We start from the raw sequence: 17,690 nt of genomic DNA, 5'->3' as shown, positions 1-17,690 counted from the left end.
ATATATATATATATATATATATATATATATATATATATATAATAAATGCACAGTACTAGTTATATGTGGAAATCCCACAATAATACAAATATAAATGAGAATAGGACCTACTGTTGCTAATATAATTTTGTAATTTATTTTTTAAAACATGAATTCACACCATAAATATCATCACAACATTATGTACATTCATTACAGACCACAACTAAGTGAGTTTGATCTATTGATACATGTTTTCATGGTGATACAAGTATTTGTCAAGCCTATTCTAATCGTCAACACTCATGTTGGGGTTGAGGATATTGTTGATGTTTGTACTTTACTGGTCATTCGTTCACTGTTGTTAGCTCCTGGAAGAAAAAGGGTTGACAAGTAATTGTATCATATTGGAAACAGTTATGAATATAGTAAGACCATTCAATCCACATTTGATTGAGATCAAATTACACAATTATGGTATTTATGAAGTACATTATTGTTAACACTTAATTCATATTTTGGCAATAATAGTTATTGTAGGAATATTTTTTTTTTTTTTTTATATTACAATTAGTGTTTTTTTTCTTGATGGACTAAGTGTATGTCTGGCACTTTGCATATATAGCACATTTTGTTTTTTCACACAGACATTTTTATTTGTTGTTTAGAAACTGCGTGCTGCAAGTGCTGAAACTGGAACAGTTTCTCCAAGTGATGTAAGTACTTAAATGTCTGAAAGTTACTTTGTAAAATGTAAATAACGCAGGGTACACAGTGGCAATGCAGTTTATTGAAGTGTCTTGACTATTGACTGTAAGATACAGGTGCACCAGAGACATTAAAATGGTCGCTGGCAACCAGTACTAGGGTGTTACATCTTTTTGGTAATGTATTGCAGCTGTATGCTGGGCAAAGCAACTTTAACAAATGCTTAAAAAAAGAATTTGGTGTTTTAGCACTGAATAATTCAAAATCAGATATAGTTTTGACCTGAAATCACAAGTAATAAGTGTGGGTAGAGTAGAATACTCCCCACTTTATTACAACACTTGTGTACTGGTAAAAACATTGTTATTCTCTGTATGGAAATGTAATATTAATTTAATGATGGGTGGTACTATTCGTGAAGTGCATTCCAGAATTAATGCTGTCTTAAATTAAACCATAGTCCTTTATAATTGTGCTCACTTCATGGCTTTTCTGATAATATAATTTTGAATCAGAAGATGTTGAAGGAGAATGTCTAAAATATGTGCTGGGAGGCACTGTTAAAAAGAACAAACAAAAAAACAAACAAAAAAAAAAACATAATCAAATTGCATTTACAGTAAAGGTGTCGTACAAGTAGGAAAATGTGAGACCTACATAATGATTGTATCACCTATAAGGTCGGATTGATTAGAACTATTTTGTTAGTCCTAGATCCTTTAAAAGTAATTTTAATGTAAAACAATTTTCTAAAATTATATGGTTAATTTGCTTTGCACACAACGGTATTCTGTGAATTGTGTAGGTCAAGTTAGATTGTGGGTAATGTACAAGAAATCTTAATTACAGTATTTCATGCCAGTCATTTTACAAAGCGGATGCCACACTGTGTCAAAGCCTCATGTTAATAAATCATTTGAGGTAGTGACATCATATTTGCAGTTTTTCAAAAATCCAGTATGATAAATTGTTTGTGACATTACAAAATATGGCTGTTTTGAGTAAAGGTGTAATGATTTATTTTTATTGCAGTACTAGACCTAAAGCACAATGTAGGTTTTACTATATAATTTCCTTAGCATTTCATTTCAGTTTTTTAAACACAATAATCTATTGTTAAATGATTGTATAATTCTTATTATACATCACACAAGTAGCCCTTAAGGCCCATCACATGTATCAGTGATACATATTGTATCATGCTTTGACCTTCGAGATCGATTCCAGTCCTGGTCTTTGTTCATACCAGATCCTAAATTAGTTAATTGCCTCTAGCAGCTTCTATTAACTACATTAGAACCTGCTTGTGTAAAAACCTGGACTGGATTAGATCTCGAGGGCCACAGTTGTGTATCACTGCATTACAGTTGTTTTCCAGTGAAAATTAACCCTTTCACTACAACATTTTTTTAACCTTGTGTTGCAGGAACTTTTATTTTATAATTATTTTTATTTTGAAACCCATACTTTCATGCACTTGCAGGTTCATGTTTTTGTGAGTGGAATTTATAGTTTTTCATGCTGTAACATTTTTTTTATGTATTTATATTCATTTCCTCTTGGTTTTCAGAGTTCCCAGTATGTGCAGTGTGTTGCTGGGTGTTTACAGTTGATGCTCAGGGTTAATGAGTATCGTTTTGCATGGGTTGAAGCTGATGGTGTCAGTTGGTAAGTAATCCTTAACCCCTGAGATTTGTGATTAAACCAAGTCCAAATCTAGGTGTAATATAAGTGCTGAATGATACATTATGTCCACACTTTCATGTGAATTGACAGGGAAATTTAATTAAAACTTCAAAATTGTAGTCCTGATTAAATGCATCATGCTTTCCAAAGAATATTGGTAATAATGTGAAAAAAGGGTGGTGGGTGCCTCTTGTTTACTAAAGCTTTGGAAACTAAGATAATGTACCAGTCACCTACAGTACATTTTTTTGTTTTACCAATTACAGGTCATGAATCACATGATTTAAAAATGGCTGTGGGTCATTTTTTTGATGAAGCATTCTAAGATGGATGTTTTTAGTATATATTTTGACCATGTTTTGTCTACAGAGGTCATGCTACATTATTAAAACCTTTTTTTTTTGTAAGAATACTAAGATGTTTGACATTGAATTAAGTGTGTTTGACATTGAATTAGGTTTGCTTCATGAAACTTGGAGGTGTTTCTTAATTTTTCAGTATAATGGCAGTCCTGAGCAATAAGTGTGGATTTCAGCTCCAGTATCAGATGATCTTCTGTATCTGGCTATTGGCATTCAGCCCTCAGATGTGTGAATTCCTCCGCCGATACAATGTGGTCCCTGCTATGTCAGACATCCTCCAAGAGTCTGTCAAAGAAAAAGTAACCAGAATAATTCTAGCAGGATTTAGGGTGAGTGTTTCTCTGTCATGCATAAAGCTGGTCATGTGTGTCTGTTGATTTTTCTGCATATATTAAAACCAAAAAAGTGCTGGATGAAGATGACTGAATGCACAACTGTATCTGTCAGTACGAACTGAATGGAGGTATACACTGGTTTGCAGAAGTATTCACCCTCCTGCAAAGTTTTAAAATTTTGTTGGCACCTGAGCATACTCCACAACGCTTTCAAGTTAGACTTTACATGTAGAAGCTAAAAAACTACTCCACATTGATAAAGTTGAAACATGCATATAGAAAATAAATAAGTAAGTTTTACAGAGAAAAACAGATTAATCTCAGTTGCATAAGTATTCAACCCCTTTGCTACTGCAGCCCTAAATCAGCTCAGGTGTAAATGATTTGTTTGAAAGGTCACAAAATTAGTGAAATGGTTTCAGCCTGTGTTTACTCAAAGCGGTTTAACTTGTAGATAATATCCCTCAGGTATATAAAGACTTTCAAGCTGCAACTCACTAGCAAACCATGAAGACAAAGGAGCTTTCAAAACAAGTCAGGGATAAAGTGGTAGAGAGGCACAGAGCAGGAGAAGGGTACAAGAAAATTTCAAAGGCGCTGATTATCCCTCTCAGTACAGTGAAGTCCATTGGTAAGAAGTGGAAGATGTATCATACCACCCAGACACTACCCAGATCAGGTCACCCTCCCCGACTGAGTAGCCAGGCAAGCAGGAAACTGGTTCGGGATGTCACTCTGAAGCCAACAATGGCCTTGAGAGATCTGCATATTTCTGTGTCGGAGATGGGAGTCAGTGTTCACACATCAACAATAAGCCGGTCACTACACTAAGCTGGTCTGTATGAACGGTCAGCAGAAAAGAAACCATTACTCAAAAGCCTCATCTTAAAGCACGTATGGAGTTTGCGAAAAAACATGTAGCTGATACTGCAGACAAAAATTGAACTTTTAGGTCTAAATTCCAAGTGTTACGTATGGCGCAAGCCCAACACTGTACATCACCTAGTCAACGCCATCCCAACTGTCAAGCACAGTGGTGGCAGCATCATGTTATGGGCATGCTTCTCTTCAGGGACTGGGAAGATTAAGCTTGTCAGGATAGAGGGGGTAATGGATCGTGCAAAATACAGGCGAATCCTTGAGGAAAACCTGTTTGAAACTGGGGAGGAAATTCGCATTTCAGCAGGACAGTGACCCGAAGCACAAAGCCAAAGCTGCACTGGAGTGGTTGAACAAAAAGAGAATTCATGTTCTTGAACGGCCTAGTCAAAGTCCTGACTTGAATCCAATCAAAAATTTATGGCGAGACTTGAAGATTGTAGTCCATCGATGATCCCCAATAAATTTATCAGAACTAGAGCAATTTTCCCGTGAAGAATGGGCAAAAATTTCACCATCCTACTGTGCAAAGCTAGCAGAGACCTATCCAAAAAAGACTCATAGCAGTAATTGCTGCAAAAGGTGTTTCTACCATGCACTGACCTAAGGGACTGAATACTTATGCAATCAGTAAATTTAATTTTGTACATTTTCTTTGCAAGTTTTGCTGACATTTAACCTCCTCATATAACAATGTTACATTTAACCACTACAGCTTGGAATAAAAAAAAAGTGCTGTATGTGTATGTGCTGAGTATGCTTTTGTGGATTTTCAAATTAGCATATTTGAACACAACACCTGTAGCTCCATCAGATAGACAAAGAACAAAACTGTGGGCCTAATAATCTCTTAAATTTCTGATATGTGATTCTGATTACATCTAATTATCCTGTGTTCTTGGAACGAGACCAAGAGTTACGAACATATTTGAGAGGTAGAGCTGATTTTAATATTTTTTTTACCCATAGAAATGTAATCATTTTCATTGATAAGTTACAGGCTGCATTGACCCTGTAAAGAAAGATCTTGTCAGCATTGGGATCTTAAGGTCAACACCATTGATTTGAAAAGCCAGATAAAAACTCATTTAACTGCATTTTATTCTCTGTAGCAATGTTATTAAATTGGGCTGTAAATCACCCTTAGGAATACTCCTGGTGGAAAAACCCTGTTAAAATGTGGCATTATATAGATCTGCCACTGCTGTGAATGAATGCAACTAGAGTTTAAGATTATAGATGTTACCTAGGGATAAAGGTATGTTGGAAGCACTCTGTGTTACAGCGTTAGTCTTTTAAACCTTTTTTTTTTAAATTCTAGTGTTAAATATTTTCTCTCATAAGCTATTTTGTGACTGCGTATTGTCTGCTTTGTGACTGATTGCAGCTGCTGTAGTCTGTATTAACTCTGGATCTTGTCTGGCAGTTGAGCCCTTTTTATTCTTTTTAATACCCACTCCTGCCATAGAAAAGTAAAATAATATTGGCAGTAAACAAAACTGTTGCTGAATATGTGCGTGTGTGTGTGTGAAGAAAGAATATATTGTATTTTTTTTTTCTTTTCATTATTGGAAGTGCAGCTAAAGATCAAAATCTCCTCGCATTGTGGCTACCAGCATAGGTTTCTTTTTAATAGAGACAGCTTGATGGTATTAAGATGTATGCCCTGTGTGGGACTGCAGCCACATAAGGGATCTTTCTGTTGATATACATTAGTTTTATATAGTTGTAAATCATTATTATTGAAGGGAAAAGAGACGGTGTTAAGGTGGCAGTGGGGGTTTTGGTTGTGCAGACAGTGAAGAGGAGAGATTACATCTTGGTATACTGTTATATCTGCTACAGTGTGTGCCTTCTGTTAATACTTGTAGACTTTGATTTGTGGAAGTGTCTCTTAATGAACCTGCAGAAAATGAAACTACAAATCCTAAACTGTGCAGTAAGCCTATTTTATTAAATGTTCACATCAAATTTTACTGTTTTATGGGGGTCTGTGGCAGGACGGCTGTAGTGGTGACGTCAGCCTGGACAGTAGCAATCTGGCAGTCCTGGGCAGTGGCAGACAGGCATTCTCTTCTTCATTTGAATGCATTTCAATATAATTTTAATGGATTAATGATGGCATAGTGCAAATTTGATGCGGGTGCATAACGGCAGATAAACACCATTCTTTACATATGCGCCTGTTTAGCGGCCGGTAAAATCAGACTTTTAAATGTGATTTATAGCAGCATTATGGGGGTTTTGCACCTGCAAATCACTTTGCTTGTACCTTACATCTACCCCCTGGTTTCAAAATGTCACATAATTCTAGCTTGGAATTTTTGGTCAGTCTGTAATGCTGTTTGAATTCATGGTCGTTATAGTTATCTAGCGTACTTGTTCTGTCCTGAAATAGTTTGTTTGTTTTTACACTTCTGTATGCAAAAAATAGCAGCAGCGCCATGTGTAAAGTGTAATCTGGTATTTATTAAGATTCGTCGACTCTCCTGTTTGATGTAAAGGTAGCCGCTAGAAGACCTCCAACAAGCTTCTAGGTTTAGAATGTACTTGCAGATGGAGAATATCAGAACATTTAACCCTTTGCGGTCCTATGTTGGACCAGGTCCGACATTACAATTTTCCCTTTTCCAGTCCAAAAGATGTCAAGCATCAAAAAGATGTCAAGCACAAGTCTCTAGTCATTTTTTCTCCAGAAAAAGCAGAGAAAACCTTTCAATGGCTGAGTGAGACTGATAGAATAGGGATGGGTCAGTATACCGGTTTTTCGGTTTACCACGGTCTAGGTACATTACGGTATTAATACCGTTGCTTTTATTCTAAACTGCAGTTATCATAATTCGGTTATACACCGGTTAACGCATTTTTTTCAACTGCAAACACGCTTCTTCTAAATCAAGCGATGGTACCTGCAGCCTTAGCAAAGTGTCTGAGGAAGATCTTTTTGTGAACTGATACTGTATTTTGATAATTGCTGCATTTTGTTACCCAGAGCTTGCTGTGCCGGCTGCTCTTGGCTCCTGTCTTTCTGACCTCACACGCAGCTTTTAGAGAAACGCCTTCTCCAGACCTTTTCAACGTGCTATATTTGTCTGGTTATCAACAGTCAGTTTAATGTAATAAATAAACGTTAACTTTATTGTAAAAATTATAAATAAAATAATTGATTTATTTATTTAATCTAGCGTTGGCAAGGCTGCTCACGGTTTCACTGTATAATGATAAAATGTCATTCGCCTCCACTAACAAGGTGGCAGCAGTAGTTTTAATGGTTATTTCCATTACGATTATCAGGTCACTCGTGATCTTTGCATCATCCCTTTGGTTCACAGCTGCAGCCAGCCCCCCGCAGTAACATTTCAAAGCTGCGCTGGGCTATGTAGTATCTGCACAGATTTTTGTGGGTGTTGAGTGACGTCTACAGTGCATCTCTGAGATTCTGTGCAGCACTGTGCAGAACTGTGGAAATCTGCGCTATAAGAACACGACCGATGTCTCAAACAAAACTAGCACAAACCCGCAACTGCAGCAGGATAGCTTACTTATTATCCACTTAGTTTTGTTTAAACTAGTTGTAACAGTATTCCAGTTTTCTTTGGTAGGTGAAGGTGAATTATTGTAGTGATCTTGGTTCCCGCAGGCAGACACATCACACAGTCGGAGGCCGGGCGTGAACCCGGGACCTCTCGCACTGAAGCATTACCCCGATACCACTGTACAAAAGAGTCGTCGCCTACCAGCTCTGCTAATGCCTTCTCCCGTGCACGCTACATCTTGTTCTGATTGTCTTTATAAAAAAGAAGGGTACCAAGTTATGTGGCATAGTAAAATACTAAATACCAAATGTTTGAATCATTCCGTGAAAGGAAGTGTGTTTTGTTGGTTTTATTTTTTTGAATTTTATTTTATTTAAATAGTTTTACTATTTTATGTAAATATGAAATTATTGTTTTTGGTTACTTTCCAAAATGCTTGGGTGTTTTTTTTTTTTTTTTTTTTTTTTTATCAAAATATGTAGTAGTAACTTGAAAGTACTTGCATGCTTAAGTTGTACCTTCTTTCCTTTGCTGTCTTCCCCAACGGAATCCATATGGTTTTTGTGTGTAGGCATTTTTTTTTACATTTGACCACAATTTGCAATTCTGTTCAATTGACTGTAATCCTGCAAACAAGCCTTCATTCCTAATTGTAATCTCCTATTAAAATTTTGCAAGTGGAGTCTCCAGTAGAAATGTGGGAATGCTCAGCAATTCAGTAGTTGGGGTGGGTTTAAAGTATTCAGAACGTACCAATGATAGATATAAGTCAGGAAGGAAGGAAGGGCATTGTCCAGTTGCAATGGGAAAGATATGTTTTTTTATGGTTAAGGGGTGTCTGTGAATTAAGTAACTGTTTCGGCTGTTTTTCCAGTGTGTTCCGGTATTTATTGGCTATACACCTATTTCATTTTTTTTCTTTTTTCTTTTTTTTTTTTTATCGGTTAACCCTTTCAGAACCAAGCATTTTTCAGTGGGATGCTCCCCCAGGACCAGGTATTTTTTGGCTGTAGTTGACTTGCATCCTGCACAAATTCACTAAAAATTAATTTTTTACAGTAGCATCTTGCGAATGGTGTTCTTTTTTTCAGAACATTCTGGGGAACATTACAAAGTACTTCAGAAACCATACAAATGTTTTGCTTTTCTTTTTCAACACAATGTTTTATTTTTTTATTTTTTTTAAGTTTAAGTAATTTTTATTATGTATTCTACTTCAAGATACATGTATAAAAATGCATTATTCTATGACCCGAGGGACCTTACAATACTTCCTGAAAGTTTTGTTGAAAAATATTGATGTTTGGGCAGATTTCAAGACATTGTTTCACCTAAGTGATTGCAGTGACATAATACACATTTATTGTCAGGGTTTTTAAAAGCAATAATGGACACTGCACTCGATTTTATTTTCTCAAAATAAATATTTATAAATAAAATAAGTTACTCATTTCGTTATTTATAAATATTGTAAAAACATATATTAAAACATATGAAATGAAATAAATGTTTTAATATAATTATAAGTACATCAGATTTACAGTGTTTCCCCTTTTTTATTAGCTCTAAACACGTTTCTTTGTTTCTGCTTTTGTTTTTTCCTGGCTGCTGTAAATTGTTTCCGCCCTTTAGACACTAAATGTCCCTCTCAGTGACGTCAAGTCAACATCAAGCCTGTACTGCAAAGTACGGAGGCCCTGTAAGTCATCAAAACAAAGTGCTTTTTTTATTATGCTTACACGATCACGGTCCTAGAAGCCCACTTCAGAATGATTGTGTTAACATGATTCCGATCCTTAAAGGGTTAAAACCAAAAATCAGAAGCCCTACTTGTATCCAAGTATTACATTTCAGTTAACCCACTGCTTCGGGAAAGCATCATCTCTGTATTTTATTTTCTCCTGAAATTAAACATAATAGCTGCTTTGTAGAGAAAACAATTACCCACTTCAACTGTGTTATTGAAATAATTTCACCACCTAGAATCTGAACAAACCAAATCAGAGAAACATACAGACCATTTTCTTTGCAGTGTATTGGCTTTGGAAAGAGGTTTGGGGTCATTCTGTGACAAATCACACAACAGGTAACACCCTACCATTTTCTTTCCAATTTACATTAAACTGTGCTGTGGGTTGTTCATGGCAAAATTATCTGAGCTGTCAAGGGGTCAAAAGTTGATTGATTTTGGATCCCCCCTCTGCCAACCTTTTAATCAATCAAAAACTGCTCAAACTAGAGACTTGTGTTAGATGCCTTTTTACCCCTTTACAATGCTTTAGGCCTTTGGTAAAAATCCCTCAAAATAAAAATCTTGAAAAAAATTCTATGGAAAAGTCAGTGTCTCTGCTTCACATATACAAAGTTACCGAAAGGTAATATTTTAGGTTTGCTGTGAAAAAAACATCTCCCCTCCCATTACAGAAAGGTCAGAATAAGTAAATGACCAGTAAATAACACTTTTTGTAAACCCTGTAAATGTTGTATTTCAGACCCACGAGTTGTAGTCTCTTGTGGAAGCTGAAGTGAGAGCATGTTCTCAAGGGGTATCCAGCATTTATCATCCTTTTCTAGCCAGAGATATTGCCATGAATTTCCCCCCTGGGTGCATGGATTTGATAAATAAATCAAAGTCTCCAAACTCACAATGACCTGTTTACCAGGTGTCATAGCATATTAGCAATGACAATTTGAAAAATGCATCTGTCAGAAGGACAAAGTACCATGGCAGAATGGCTTGAAGAAGCAATTGAATACACTATGTAAATGGGTTTTCTTGCTTACCTTATCTGCTAAACTGAATTGCACTATTTTTGCTGATACCAAATCAAGGTTATTTGGTGTTATTGAAAATGTATGTGTGTCGTTTATTTTAGAAAGTTTGATGTTAAGCAGTTTGACCCAGAGGTCATCTTTGGAGGTGTTTCTTTCTACCAAACTGGAATGAGTAATCACACTCCATGTAAAGTTCTGCTGGTAAGATTTTGATCTGAAAAATGTACTTCTGTTACTGCAAATTATCCAGATGTCAGAATGAATTGTGCTTATTTAATTATTCATGGATAAGCGTCTATGATCTTTATTATCCAAAGAGTGGACAGATTTTTTTGTATCTGTCTGTCTATCAATGTACAGCTGATTCTTTTTGTGTAGTTTTTCATCATCATCATAATTTGCTACTTTTCCAAAGATATCAATCATTTTCAGTTTTTTTATCTATCTATTTCATTTCTTTGCCCTTGCAGCTCAGGGTTTAAGCATTCTGCTTCAGGTTACCTTTCTTTTTCCATTATTTTTCTCACGGCTACATACTCTCTCCCTGTTGTGTTAAGGCTTTATGGTTCTAGCTGGCTAGTTTACTGTCTAAAAATGCTGAGGCCAGAAAAAGCTGTGATAAAACAGTATAGTTCTTTGAATGTCACTGTGTTTTTCTGCTGACATACATTTGTCAGCAGAGAATAAATAAGAGAGAACTGGTATACTAGTTTTGTGAACATCTTGTATCAAGCTCTTGTAACTAGAAAATAGTTGTACACTTACACTGTAGCACAGCGCACATTAAGCTTGTAGAGATGGCCTGTGAGGTGATTTTTTTTTTTTTTTCCCTATGAGCTAGTAGGGCTGCTCAATAATTATACCTCTTTCATTAGCACTCATTTTGATCCAGTTTCTTGTAGGGCAGCAACATGATTGCACACCAATGGCCATACTTATGAAATGTAGCTATTTTTGATAAAGCCTTTTGATATTTTCTATGTAAATTGAAACCCACAGAAATTATAATTCTTTCCTGTTCATATACACAAAAGAATAATTATTGTTACAAACACTTACCATATTAATTAACATACCATACCAGGCATCTTCAACACCTAATGCATAATTGATTCATAAACCACACTCCCCAAGTATATCCAGTTCTTAATTGTTTTGTAATTCATAATCCATACATTTTTTTTGCATTCAATGAAAATAATATTTAAAAAAGTATTTTTTTTTATTTTAATAGTGAGCTGTCATTGCTCAGACCCCTATCTGTTGCACAGTATATTATAAAAAATATTGGATTGAGTCCTATTTATTTTGCTTCCCTCCAGTGACACCCCTGTGTGTTTGTTTGTGTGTGTGTGTGTAAAATGTGTGTAAAAGGCTCTATTTATTTTTTAATGATCCGGTGTATGGCAACCTTTAAGGCTTCAATGATTTGTCAAAAATCTCTATAGCGCTTATCAAACTAAATGTGTGACTGTGTCAGTCTTACAGAGCTCAAAGTTTACCAGAATTCCCAGGTGCATCTTGCTCCTAGACTTAACAATCAGACTTGATGAGAACCTTCTCTTGTACAAGTTAGTGAGTGTATCATAATTGGGGTTACAGGAAGCTGTCTAGTGAACCATTATTGAGATGTAAGCATTGATGACACCCACGTGAGGGTCAGTGGTATGGATTTGACATTTCATATGATGAAAAAGCTACTTGAATTGGTGCTGATTGCTGCTGTCTATAAAGTTGACCACTTTTGTAGGCCAAAAATCAAGTAACTGTTTGTCCAGTTGTTTGGCAAATTATAGCAATCAACATGGTTGACCCTCATCTGGGTGTCACCTGTTTCCACAATGTGAATAATGTGCAGTAGTGCTTCCAAGAAAATATTGCCTTGATTGAAGGCTCCAAAATACAGGCATGTAAGTGTACACTCAAAGTAAGATGAAAGTGAAGTTATGCACTAAAGTTTCTAATCTTTACCTTTTTTTAAAGTCACTAAAGAAAGAGGCTAGGCATAAATCTGTTTCTTTTCCTTATTTGACTTAATACCAATGTGCTTGATTGGTTGGAACAAGTGAATACTACTACTACTATTAATAATAATAATATTAATAAACTGTGGTTTGAGAAACTACTAGTGTCAGTCAGGAACGGGTAGGTTAATCAATGGTGGCCCATCGACTACTGCCATCACGAGGGGTATAACGATACAGTCATGTCAGGATACAGTACGTATTGCGATATGATGCTCACAACACGATATGTATCATAAAACATGATGGCTCTAATGAGCTGCTTGTATGATGCTTGCAAATGATCATTTGAATAAAACCGATACTTGCATATAGAATGCACACTATTTATAAGGAAATCTGTATTCGCAGGCAAGGTGTGAAAGGAACTGGGGCTTTGTAAAATCCCATCCGATTACAGCTGACAGACTTATTCTGCAGTGCTCCTACCACAAATTAATCATTTTATTAATCCTTTGCAGCAGTGGGATAGCACTCGACCCAGCAATCACTCTGTTTTATTTATTGCTTTAGTAAGACTATATAAGATAATGTTAATTACACCCTCAAGTTTGCCTTAATGATTGCTTATTTGCATTTTAACCCAAAGGCAAGTGTATAACTAGGAGACATTACTAGATTAATGGCCCTTATGTAAGAGTCTAATATTTTTCCTGGTTTGCAAATTCAAGAAAGAATGGTGTCAGTGCATCTTTAGACCAGGATAGCTTATTGATGGGGGCGCAAACTTACATGCAAAGTTAAAGATACAATTTATTAGTTCTACTTTCTAAATAAAAATCCTTTTTTTTTCAATAAAATACAGTTTAAATATCTATCAGCGATTTTTGATTGGCTGATCAAATTACTTGTTGTAGCCTGTCTGAAAGAGTGGTTTTGACATGTACATGTACACAAACTGTGTGTAAGTTGTGAAAAATATAGGTCATACAAAAATTGTTATATATAATTGTATTATTTTAATAAATGTATAGGATCAGATCAAGAAAAAAAATACTAAGTAATGAAATTTCGGTTGATGGCATTGCACACTTCCAATGGTGGAGACGGATGGCAAGTAGCTGTCCTATTCATCCTGCTTTGTATACTGCCAGTGTATCGCAGAACAAATGTACATAAACTGCTGAGATTGAGGTATTGGCTTTAAATTAAGCCATGTTACTGCAATACTGACTTCCTGCCTCTTCTAGTCCTAAGAATCCAAGTATAAAGTTTGTAAGGTACCAGGGAGGGGGTTAAAATCCTTCCCTGCTAAAAACCTTGTGAGAATGCACATTTGGGTATTATGGGGTTTAATTGTGTAATTGTTTAATTGTTTATTAATCCCCTGCACCTGATGGTAGTTGTAAATTAGAGCCAGGTGCAGGGTATTTAAGAGTGACAGGCAGTTTGTTCAGGGCTGCTGTGTGTATGGAGGCAGAAGTTGTGGTCTGCTTCCAAGCAGTCAAGGTTAAGTGCTGTAGGAAACCGTGGAAGTTTGAGTTACAGGTAAACAGCTTAGCTGTCCTGGTTCAGTTAGGTTCCAGACTGTATAGTTAGTGCTCCAGGAAGGAGCTAGGTGTTTGTTTGTTTTGTTTAATTTATTTGATTGGTGTTTATTAAAAGTGTGCGTCAGCGCTAAGAAAATTCCATTTCTGTGTCCTGGGTCTATTTTAAAGGGGCAACGAACTCCGTGAGTGTGAGGATCGTTTACAAGTTACAAACTAATACAAACAGAAATAATTAGCCATTCCTATATTTCTGTAAGCAAAATTAAATATTTGCCAGAACAGTATTTCGTCATATTTTTATAATGAAAATGATCAAATAATGGACAGACAAGTTTTTTGTTTTATAACTGAGCTCTCAACACAACCTATTATATCATTTAAAAAAAAAAAAATAGTATATTTGGTCTATGTACTGCTTAAGCCCACTGATGTTTCTAAAAAGAGAAGGTTTTAACATGACAGAATTATCTTCCCCAAAAGATGGTGTGTTTAATAAATATATTCAGCTGATACTTTTAACTGCGATGGACTGGCGTCCCGTCCAGGGTGTAGTCCTGCCTTGCTCCCTGTGTCTGCTGGGTTAGGCTCCGGCTCACCGCGACCCTCTATAGGATTAAGTGGTTACAGATAATGGATGGATGGATGATACTTTTAGAAGGTGTTTATATCTTTATATCTGCCGTTGTTCTCCACAACGCACTCCTGAGGATCTGACATAAAGAACTTACATTAGAGCATCACAAATTAAACTGCCATTATAAACCGGAGAGTTTGTTTACAGTTGCTCGGGATAGTTGTATAAAACAAGTTTAATGTTAAAACTGCATCAACAAACCTAAAGCAATACTCAAAATATAGAGGACTATTGCAGAACAAGCTTGATGTATTTATTTTTGCACCGTGCGTGTTAACCCGAGACAGAAAACAAGAAAGTGTGCACACAAACTGGCTGTCGGTGTAAAAATCTTCTGTGAGCTTTTTAAAGGTACAGTAATTATATGAATCTCTTGCTTTCTTGTTTTCTTTTATTTAACATGTTTAAACTTGGCAATTACGTGAAGTGACTGTAAAAAAAATTAAATTTTTACTCATATTTTTTGTTTCAAATCTTTAGAATCTCTTAGAGAAATCTGCTGAAAAAGAGACACACCAAGAATATGCTCTGGCCATGATCCAATGTAAAGTGCTGAAGCAGCTGGAGAATCTGGAACAGCAGAAGTACGATGATGAAGACATCTCTGAGGATATCAAGTTCCTTTTGGAGAAGCTTGGTGAAAGTGTTCAGGATCTCAGGTATGATGCTGATAATTTAACCAGTTTCTTTGTTTTTTGTTACCAATTGATGGCTTAATACAGTTGTCTGTGTCACTTTTCTTCTGTAGAGTTCCTACTGTACAGTGAGCAGCCATTAAAAAAAATTATTGGCATTGGCTTTTTTCCTATTTAACTTGGACAGTAAACAGTGCTAAAAAAAAAAAAAAAAAAAAAAAAAAAAAGTATTTAACTTTTTTAAAAGAGCTTTTTTTTGTTCTTTATTTATGTATTATGAAGCGGAAGATTCATGGGCTTGAGGGCATTGTTCCTTAACATCACAATCTAATGCCATTATGTAAAAATAAAGAAATAAATAGATTTTAAAAATAATTTTAAATGGTTCATTAAAGGACTATGCTTGGTTGACCTGATTCAATTTAGTTTTTGCCTTGCACCCTTACATACAAATTGCCAGGTCTGTGGCAGAAGGTTTAGTTTGTTCATTCCTATGGGTTATTTTAAAGTCATATTAGCAATAAAGAAAACTGAAACGATAAAGACAACTGATTTCAGAAACAATGCAAAAGTTTACCAGTGCGCCCTAATCACACAGGCAGCATGTATACTTCTCAATACTATATAATTTAATCAAGACCGTTCTGTTGACAGGTTTTCCAATTGCATGTTGTAATAAAACAAACAAATATGTACGCAATCCTTATAGTTTTAAATAGTTATTTTTGTTTTATTTTCATGTTTATTTTTTTTAGAACTTGCAAAAAATTGTGATTGTGCCAAAAATAGGCCTTGAAAATTTCTAATAAAATCTAAGATGTAGTGGTAACAATCTTTTCATTATGTTGTTCTTCTAAGGCTAATTCTGCTAGTGTTTTTCGTACATATGTGAACAGTGCTGAGAATTAATGTTATCCAGTGTTGAATAAATTGGTAACAGGAATATATATATATATATATATATATATATATATATATATATATATATATATATATATATATATATATATATATAATGTCCTTTGTCGCCTCATCCTGAGAAGAGATTACACAGTACGAAAGCTTTACCAATTTATTAGTTTATGTATGAGGTACCATGTATGTATTTATATTTTGCAGCTAATTGATTTATAATCTTCCACTATTAAAAATATCTTTCAAGAATTCTGTAATGCATTGTATTATTGAGAACTGTAATCGGGCTTAAGTCATTCAAAATGTGTTTATCAAAGCAAGATCATTCTGTAGAGGCTTAATCAATAAGGTGGTTTGTTCAATAGCAACATCTCCATTCCTCTTGTAGTCAATAAAAACACTGCAGTACTGCTAAATTTACACTTTTTGTTTGGCCCCTTTTAAAGAATAAAATGTGCACTTTTAGGGAGCTTAGCTTTTTTAGTGTTTTTAAGTATCTTAATTGAGCAAAGTTTAGTTAGAAATCACTCAGTCCTAATAGTGTGGAACAGGTAGAATTAATTAAATTTAGGTTCTTAGCAGCCATGTTTATTTTATTTTCAATATATGGCTCTTCATTCTACATGTATTGCCCTAGCAGATCATTTTACTAATTTATCTGTGGATTTTGCAGTAGAAGGATGTAAACGGTTTTATCTGATCGGTATTAGCTTTAATCTAATATTCTTTCTCTTTTTTCAGCTCATTTGATGAATACAGTTCTGAATTAAAGTCTGGACGCTTGGAGTGGAGCCCTGTACACAAGTCAGAAAAATTCTGGAGGGAAAATGCAGCTCGATTAAACGAAAAGAACTATGAACTACTTAAGTAAGTGTGTTAAGATTAAGCTTTCTCCCAACACAATACACATTTAAAATAAAAATTACTTAATTTTAGTTGATAATATGTAAAAGTAGCTGATTTTTAATACAGTTTAAATGACTTATACATGTACATGTTTATAGCTGATCAATGTGTCAAGCAGAGGTTTTATTTTGTATTCCATCCAAAGTACTCCTTGGCAGGAAGGCAAGCAGGGAACAGATTTTTCAGCAATAAAAGGAAATGATAACCTTCCGTATTATTGTAATAATTTACTTACCCGTGAATGGAAATCAGAATACTATGACTGGAATTTTAAAGGTGAAATATTAATCAGTCTGCTAAACTGCTTGATGGTGTGCTTGACCTATACAAAGTGACATAACATGTTGGGAGACATTTAGCATTTGTCTAGATGAACTGTATTTAACAGTTCATCGACTTAAAATTCTAATTTATCATGTCAATTCAGCTGTCCAAATTATTTTTTTATTAGTTCTTTTTTCGTTTTATGTCTAATAAACTGAACTGTAATATAGAGAAGGTATTTGTATCTATGTCACACTTCCTATTTTAATATATCAAGAGAAGTGCTTATATGATGAACTTGGTAAGGAGTTATCTCTGTCCTTCAGCAGGTACCTAAGTTACACTTACGTTTAAAAAAATATCTGTATACCTGTATAATCCAATTATTATTCAGTGGAATATAGACCCTCAGGCGCTATACTGTCTGTTGCTATATCTGTCAAGGATATTTGCATGCAGTGGTGTGGGTTACTCCCCATACCTTTACTAGGTTTTACAGACTTAATGTCGTGGATCCTCAAAATCCTGTTTTTGGAACTAGAGTATTAAAGGTGGCTTCTCA

General features: G+C 35.1%; 1 protein-coding gene across 2 annotated transcripts in view; it reads left to right on the top strand.

Moving 5' to 3' along the window:
• LOC121313435 (V-type proton ATPase subunit H-like) overlaps positions 1–17,690 on the top strand; it is a 65,180-nt gene that overhangs the window by 20,458 nt on the left and 27,032 nt on the right. For both annotated transcript variants that reach the window (XM_041245963.1, XM_041245962.1), the window contains exons 7-11: positions 648–695; positions 2,258–2,355; positions 2,872–3,064; positions 14,889–15,067; positions 16,700–16,825. In XM_041245963.1, the coding sequence (XP_041101897.1) occupies positions 648–695; positions 2,258–2,355; positions 2,872–3,064; positions 14,889–15,067; positions 16,700–16,825 (644 nt within the window). The remainder of the gene's footprint in view (positions 1–647; positions 696–2,257; positions 2,356–2,871; positions 3,065–14,888; positions 15,068–16,699; positions 16,826–17,690) is intronic.

This window comes from Polyodon spathula, chromosome 3 (genome assembly GCF_017654505.1).
Source record: "Polyodon spathula isolate WHYD16114869_AA chromosome 3, ASM1765450v1, whole genome shotgun sequence".
Lineage (NCBI taxonomy): Eukaryota > Metazoa > Chordata > Actinopteri > Acipenseriformes > Polyodontidae > Polyodon > Polyodon spathula.
Note: the sequence above shows the minus strand (reverse complement) of the source record. Positions and strands in the feature narration are given on the sequence as shown.